This window comes from Hibiscus syriacus, unplaced genomic scaffold (genome assembly GCF_006381635.1).
Source record: "Hibiscus syriacus cultivar Baekdansim isolate YM2019G1 unplaced genomic scaffold, ASM638163v2 tig00109957_pilon, whole genome shotgun sequence".
NCBI lineage: Eukaryota > Viridiplantae > Streptophyta > Magnoliopsida > Malvales > Malvaceae > Hibiscus > Hibiscus syriacus.
Window position 1 is genome coordinate 3,675,904 of NW_024062539.1, and position 8,194 is coordinate 3,684,097.

An 8,194-nucleotide genomic window follows, 5' to 3' on the forward strand; every position below is an offset into this window, starting at 1 on the left:
GGTCTAGATCGGGTCTGGGCCTTCGGGTTTCCAGGTCGGATTTGGGATCTATTTGTAATTGGGCTCTGGGTTTGGGCCTGTAATTATTTATAATTTAATAATAATAAAAAAAAAATAATAATAATAATAATAATAAAATAAAAAAAAAACGGATGGAAAAACTAATATCTTCAATTACCATCAGTAAAATAAATAACTAACAAAAAAATTCGGATTATATGTCCATCCTGATCAAGTTGTCACTCCGGCACTAGATAGAAGAGATAAAGTTTCATGGAAGAAACTAATTTGGTTTCTCGTGCATGTTCCTCGGTAAGCTATTATCTCATGGCTGACTATTCTTGTTAGACGTTTGATGTGCATGGGTGTGGCGTTTGATGTGCATGGGTGTTATGTAGAACAGAGATAAAGTCACGGAGCCATCTATTTTTTGAGTGCGTTTTCTCGACTGGTATTTGGATGACAATGTTGGATTTATGTGGCATTCGACGCAGGGTGTGGGAGTGGGAGCATGAGGTGATTTGAGCGATTGCCACATTTAAAGGAAAATCACCATATATTTGTGGAATACTTGTATATATTTTAGGGTAAACTGCATGTTTAGTACGTAAAGTATCACTTTTGTTCCATTTTAGTACCTAAACTTTCAATATTTCAAAGTAATAACTAATGTTTACTTTTTGTTTCATTTTAGTACCAACATTTACTTTTTGTTTCATTTTAGTACCTCATTATTAACTTTTTGTTTCATTTTAGTACCTAAATTTTTAACAGCAGTGTACTAAAATGAAACAAAAAGTAAACTTTAGGTATGATTTTGAAAAAATTAAAAGTTTAGATTCTAAAATGGAATAAAAGTAATACTTTAGGTACTAAACATATAATTTACCCTAAAAAGATGTAAAACTAAACAAATTACACTAGGTGGAAGTGGATCCTAGCTTTATATATATATATATATATATATATATATATATAATTAGTATGCTTTATAATTCAAGTAGCAATTCTTGTGGCTGCTTCTTAAAGCCGAAAGCAATATGATCAATAATTGCTTGTTAATGCATTAAGCAGTAAGTTCGACTCGCTTGGGTCAGTCTGTCTTTCCGCTATGAAGCTTCCTCCGCTATGAAGCTTCCTCCGCTAAGACAGCACAGAGAAACGGAAGAAGTCGTCACGAGGTATCCGTCATACGAGTTTTGTAGGAGTGCAAGCATTCGACTTCCTTTCGCAATAGAAATGACAAATTTGCATGGTACTCTAAGGCGAAACACATTAATGTTAATAATTAAATTATACCATTATATATTATTATAAATTTAATTTTTATGTGATAAAAATTATATAATATATAAAAAAAATTAATATAATTTAGAGTTGACGACATGATTGATCACTTATTATTTTATTGTTTTGTCCATTTTTCCTCACTGATTTCAAAAAACGTAATATATAATAATTTTTGTTTGTATTTAATTAAGATGTGGTCACCACGGATTAACTGTCGCTAACCGTTAATATATCAAGTGACATGACAGTTACAATTTTTTTATAATCACACATTTAATCTTTGTTATTTATATATTTTCTCAATTTAGTTATACTTTCAATAAATTAAAATAAATTTAATCCTATTTTAAATCGAGCATTGGTATTGACTCAATGGTTGGGTACATGTTTGATTTCCCAAAAGACCTATGTTTAAATCCCTTTAGCCCTAATTTTTTGTTCTTTGTTTTCTTTCAACACCCTCACCCTCTGGTTGGTGGAAAATAAATATATTAAATTAAAGTAAAGTTAATATTCCAATCGAATGGTGACACGTGACATCATTCGATTAAAAGATTAAATTTATTTTAATTTATTAAAAGTAGGAATAAATTGAGAATATGTAAATAAGAGGGACGGAATGTGTGATTATACGAAAATATTTAACTGTCATGTCACCTAATATGTTAATTGTTAACGACAGTTAACCCGTGTTGACCACCTCTTAATTAAATAAAAATGAAAGTGAACATATATTGTGTTTTATTTTTAAAATTAGTGAGAAAAAAATAAAAAAAGTAACATAAACATAAATGATCAATCATGTTATAACCCTATAATCTATTAGAAAATTCATGAAATTGACTGGGTTAGATCGAAGGTTTAAAGACTAGAATTCAAATTTTATCCATGTTTAACAAAATATTTTTTTCCCAAATTTATTCTTAGATATAACGTTTTTAATTAAATGCTTTTATATTTTGAATAAAATTTTAAATTTAAACAAATAATTCGACTTTTTGAATAAATTTTATAATAAGCTAATGATTCCTACATGAGATGGAACTTTTCAACAAGGCAAAATCTAAGCACCCCCGAAACCTACTTTGTTGGGGCAAAGGTCTAAAGAGCGTAAATACATTTAGTTGGTTGGTCAAGCTATTAGTCTTTATTCTTTCATTTTTCCTTAGATCATGGGTTCTAGACCTGTTAAAAGCATTCTCCTATCTTTCTTGGCTCTAATTATTGCAATTTTAAATATTTTTGGTGCTAACAATAATTCTTTTATCATTGAAGTCTTTTGATTCGTACCAAACATTCTTTATTTTGAATTAATTTTAGTTTTTAAAAGAGATAAAGATATATTCATGTTAATTTTGACTCTTTTCATAGTTATTGTTTCCTTGACGAGAATTAATTCATAAATATATCTAGATGGAGTCAATGAACACGTTTCACACATGCTAATCTAATTAAACATCACTTTCTAATTTAAAATATTTAAATATAAAAAAATCAAGGATTCTGTTACTTGACAATAAAAATAGAATTGTAGATAATTCCCATGGTTTTCTCGTTTTAATCGTACACTATTTACCAAAACAATTGTAGATATTAAAATTAACGACATATTATCTTTTAAAAATAAAGACGAATAGATAGAAATTAAGCTACCTCATTAGTTAAACAAATAATTATTATTTCTAAGATTAGTGGTAGATTTATTAAGGATTTAGGGTGGGCACATACTCATCATGAAATTCAACTTTTTCGGATAATTTTATATTTAGTAGTTATACCTATCCTGTATAAAAATTTTATGTAATTAATATATATGTGTCCACTCTGAAAAATATTTTTAGATCTGTCACTGTCTAGTGGTCCCAGATTCGAGCACATAGACTACCAATATATTTATATATTTATTATCAAATGATTAAGAGTCATCAAAATAAATACTACTACTTATAAATACCCTGAAAAGTAAGGGTAAACTATACCAGTGACCACCTAGCTATAACCCATTTTCATTTTTACTACTATTTTTGAAATTTTGTCAATCAAGTCACCTAAGTATTTAAATGCATTCAATCATGTCACAATATTATTGGAGGGGTTTTTAAATTTAATTTATATGTAATTTAAATATTTTTTCTTCTAATCAAGTGGTGACACATGACACTACCTGATAAAGGAAAATAAATTGAATGAGGGACTTTGGGGGGTGTCAAAATAGGGTTTCCAAGAAGGAAAAGCGACAAACTAAACCACTGCACCAAGACTAGTTTTTGGCATTTTGATTACAACAATCAATATTTCTTTTATCCTATAATGAAAGCCAAAAAAAAAATGAAAACAAAAATAAAATATTTATACCGATCATATTCAAATATAATGTAAAAGGGTAAACTAATAATTTATACTGGGTTGGGTTAGTTTGGTGATTTCTTACCATAAACGTGACCCTATTCCGATCCCAAACGAATATATTAATATTTAAAAATATTTAAAAAATACATTTATAATTATTTATTATAATTTAAAAGTATAAAATAATATATTTTTACCTTAAACCCAATCTGATTTGGTAAAAAATACTAACCCGACCCAACACTGTATAAAATATTAATTTACCCTTATATATATATCCGACCCAATATGATTGGGTTTAAGGTAAAAATATTAATTTTGTTATTTAAATTATAATAAATAATTATAAGTGCATTATTTTAACTATTTTAAAATATTAGTATATTCGTATCAGGTCAAGGTGGGGACTGAACAGACCCAACCCAATATAAATTATTAGTTTACCCCTTTTTGTTATCATTTTTTTTGGCCTTCATTATAGAGTAAAATCAATATTGAATGTTGTAATCAAAATGCCAAAAACTAGTCTTGGTGCAGTGGTTGAGTATGTCCCTTTGCCTCTTTGGAAACCTGAGTTTGACTCCTCTTAAAGCCCCTCCATTCAATTTATTTTCCTTTCATCAGGTGATGCTACGTACTACCACTTGATTGGAAGAATAACTATTTAAATTAAATATAAATTAAATTTAAAAAGCCCTCCAATAATATTGTGACATGCAGGGACGAATCCACCTTATGGATGGAGGGGCAGCTGGCCCCTCATTGAAGGACTAATTACATTTTAGGTCATTGGATATTTTGAAACTATTACAATTAAGAACCCCAAAATTTCTTGGTATAACTACTTTTGAGATACTGTCAGTTTTAAAATTAATAGAATGTCTTGACCCAAAATTTATATTATTTAATTATTTTTTAAGACATTTAAATTTTAAAATTAGTAGAATTATACTATCAATCTCTTATTTTTTATGATTTAATTACTTTTTGAAGGTCTTATTTATTTTAAAATTAAACAACTTGCCCCATAGATTCAAATTATAGTTATGGTAGTGTTTTCGATTACGTTGTGTTTATCATGATTATGACAATAGTGGATGCTATTGCATGTATCGCGATTGTGCGATAACGATTTCAAATGAAATTTTTACCTCTATATAACGATCGCTTTTTTGTTAGCAGACTTATATTTAAATTCGTGTTTTCCCCCATCATAGTTTACTCCTGGCTCTGTCATTGGTGACACGTGTTGTCATATTATTGGAAGATTAAATATATTAAACTAATTTGAAATTATGACCAATTTGATAAATTGTTTAAGTAATAAGGACTAAATGTGTGATTATAAATTTTTTATTAATTGTCATATCAACACTTCTGTTAAATGTTAACGACAAGTGGCTTGATTGAATGCATATAAACAGTTGGGTGACCTGATTGAAAAATAAATTCAAAAATGATGGTCAAAATAAAAAGAGACTATAATTAGATGGCCACGGTTATAGTTTACTCAAAAAAATAAAGAAGGATAGTAACAAGTAAATTGGCGTACGCGTTTTCGTGTAAAAAGCCATGTGAAAAACACATTTTTTTAATGTCGTGAAAACTACATATTGAATGAACAAAAAGAATGAAACAAATGTGGGCGGCAGGTTTCAAGCAGCCTCTAATGTCAATCGTGTCTAACGTGCTTCCTAGGATATCAAGAAGCAACACCTCAACCACCGTCGATCCTTAAAAAATCATAGTTTAATTTTTCTGATAGTGTAATATTTTTTTTAGCTTATGGTCGTTGGACAACGAAATGTAGTAATATTTTATAAATAAGAGTACGAAAATTCCTGACATGTTTATCCATTTCAAGTTGGAATTGCCAACAAACTTGAAGCTTGTAAGGTCTATAAATACTTGAGCTTTCCAAGTCTTTAGTGCATAATTTTCATAATTTAGAACTTGAGTTAAGCCTTCAAGCATTACTTGTTTCTTCTCCTTCCTTATGGAAACTAGTGGAAACCCTAGGCACGCTCCAAATCATGGAGATCTTATTACTGTCCTCAGCATCGATGGTGGTGGGATTAGAGGAATTATTCCAGGAATAGTTCTCAGCTTCTTAGAGTCTGAATTACAAGTAATCATCAACCCTAGCTCTCATATATATTTAGACGTTGACAACGTGCAGACACTAGAAGATAATAACATTTTTCTTCTGTTACTGAGTCTTGAAATTGCATTTTTTTCAGAAACTGGACGGTGAAGAAGCGAGAATTGCTGATTACTTTGATGTGATCGCCGGAACTAGCACCGGTGGTCTCGTCACCACCATGATAACAGCTCCCAACGAGAAAAACCGGCCCTTGTTTGCTGCCAAAGACATCAAGGACTTCTACTTCGAGCACGGCCCAAAGATTTTCCCTGGAACCAGTTTTCCTTTTTCTGGTGTTATGAATATGATTCGTAGAGTGATGGGACCAAAATATGACGGGAAGTATCTGCATGGAGTTCTCAAGCAAAGACTTGGAAACACAAGGCTGAATCAGACCTTGACTAACGTTGTAATTCCAGCTTTCGATATCAAACAACTCCAGCCCATCATCTTTTCGACCTATGAGGTTGGTCATGATATCAAGTTTTCATATACTATTTTATAGATATACTGAATTAAGTTTAACCCTTCTTCTTTAGGTGAAGAAATGCCCAGAGCTGAATGCCTTGCTGTCGGATATTTGCATTGGAACTTCAGCTGCTCCAACCTATCTTCCTGCCCATTATTTTGAAACAGAAGACACTAATGGAAAGGTTAAGAAGTTCAATCTTATCGACGGTGGGGTCGCTGCTAATAATCCGGTAACACACCACAAAACTATTAGCCTATGATTATGAAGCATGGACACTTCAGTGAAAGAAGTGTTTAAGTATCGGATATTGGGATGTGCTCAAATCACTTATTGAATTCCACAGGCTTTAATTGCCATTGGTGAAGTGACAAAGCAGATAAACAAAGGGCATTCCGATTTCTCTTGCATTAAAGCAGCGGACCATTACAACAGATTCTTGGTGCTATCCTTGGGAACAGGCTCAGAAAAACTTACAGAGAAATACAACGCAAAGCAAGCGGCAGGATGGGGTGTAATTGGTTGGTTAATCTCCGGCAATTCCACCCCATTAATCGATGCGTTCAGTGAAGGCAGCGCCGACATGGTTGATTTTCACATTTCCGTGGTTTTCAAAGCTCTAAGTTCCGAGAAGAATTATCTCCGCATTCAGGTTTACATAAGTCATCTTCAAGCAATAATATTTTTTCTTCAAATTATGTTACTGATTTAATTGGAACAACTAAACCTACAGGATGATAAGCTGAAAGGGGAGCTTTCCTCTGTGGATGTTTCAACCAAGGAAAATCTGAGGAATCTGGCCAAAGTTGCAGAAAATTTGTTGAATAAACCGGTTTCAAGGGTGAACTTTGAGAATGGTAATTATGAGCCTTCAGGAGACATAGAAACCAATGCTCAGGCCCTCACGAGGTATACATGAAATTTCTCCAAATCCAACATTTATTTATTTTATTTTCCATTTACAGTTTAGCACATGTTTTATCCAAGTTAACAAACATGGCAATGGCAGGTATGCAAAGCTACTGTCCGAGGAAAAACGGCGACGTGAAAAGAAATCGTTGCATAATTAAATCAAATTAGAATAATGGGCCAATTATTTACTGTGGTTTGCAAAAGTCTCAAATGAAATAAATTACCCTATTCAAGGGGAGTAATAAAAAAACATGTATGGGTGATTCATCATATTTGTAACTTTCTATTGTCATTTGATATATGATCGATGATAATTTTAGAGGCTGGGATTAATTCGTTGGCGTTTAAAATAGGATTAATTGTAAAATCACCCCTTAAGTATTTCTTCTATTCATTTTCATCCTTATGTTATTTATTTTCATTCCTTAAATATAATCCTATATTCATTTTTTTCCTCCCGGTTCAAGGGTTTCGTCCTGACTAGTTCAGACCGATCTGCGTTGTACACCTAGTTTTGGTGGGTGCGTCACCACTAGAAATTTTCTACATACACAAGGACTCAAACTCGAGATCTGCTTAAACAACATCAAGTTGCTTAACACTTAATCAACCCTCTTTTTTTTCTATTCATTTGTTTAATCTCTAGTTAAATGCATATTTAAAAATATTATTTAAAAAGAGAATTTCAAAACTTTATTTTAAAAAGGTAATTTTATAGGTGTTTGATCATAACAAACTTCAAATAATTGATGGTGACACATTTGGTAGATGTAGACTTTCTAAGTGTTTATATATGACTTTTATACTTATATTTATTAAGAAATTAGAGTAAAGGCTCACACATAACATGTAATACATGTGAGGTGAATTTTTTTTTGGGTACTGTCACTTTAATTTTTTTTATCAAAATTTTTAAACAAACAAATAATCAATGTCTTGCAACGTTGCAGATTTGTTTCTGTCCGTTGCCGTTCTTTTGAAAATTGTGACCATTCTTTGTATGGTTTTATTCTTTCAGTTTTTTCTATACG

At 31.1% G+C, this 8,194-nt stretch overlaps 1 protein-coding gene across 1 annotated transcript; it reads left to right on the forward strand.

Annotated features, from left to right (window-relative positions):
- Window positions 1–5,589: 5,589 nt before the first annotated feature.
- Window positions 5,590–7,419, forward strand: LOC120211052 (patatin-like protein 2). Its single transcript, XM_039209675.1, has 6 exons — window positions 5,590–5,767; window positions 5,880–6,248; window positions 6,322–6,483; window positions 6,598–6,903; window positions 6,985–7,160; window positions 7,261–7,419. The coding sequence occupies exons 1-6, from the start codon at window positions 5,636–5,638 to the stop codon at window positions 7,319–7,321; spliced, it is 1,206 nt and encodes a 401-aa protein (XP_039065606.1). The 5' UTR covers window positions 5,590–5,635; the 3' UTR covers window positions 7,322–7,419.
- The last annotated feature ends 775 nt before the right edge of the window (window positions 7,420–8,194 follow it).

Bases quoted from the DNA above. Each gene is read 5' to 3' on its own strand.
- LOC120211052 (XM_039209675.1), top strand. From the start codon at position 5,636: ATGGAAACTAGTGGAAACCCTAGGCACGCTCCAAATCATGGAGATCTT. The intron at 6,249-6,321 runs GTTGGTCATGAT...CTTCTTCTTTAG, and splicing joins TCATCTTTTCGACCTATGAG to GTGAAGAAATGCCCAGAGCT. The intron at 7,161-7,260 runs GTATACATGAAA...TGGCAATGGCAG, and splicing joins AATGCTCAGGCCCTCACGAG to GTATGCAAAGCTACTGTCCG.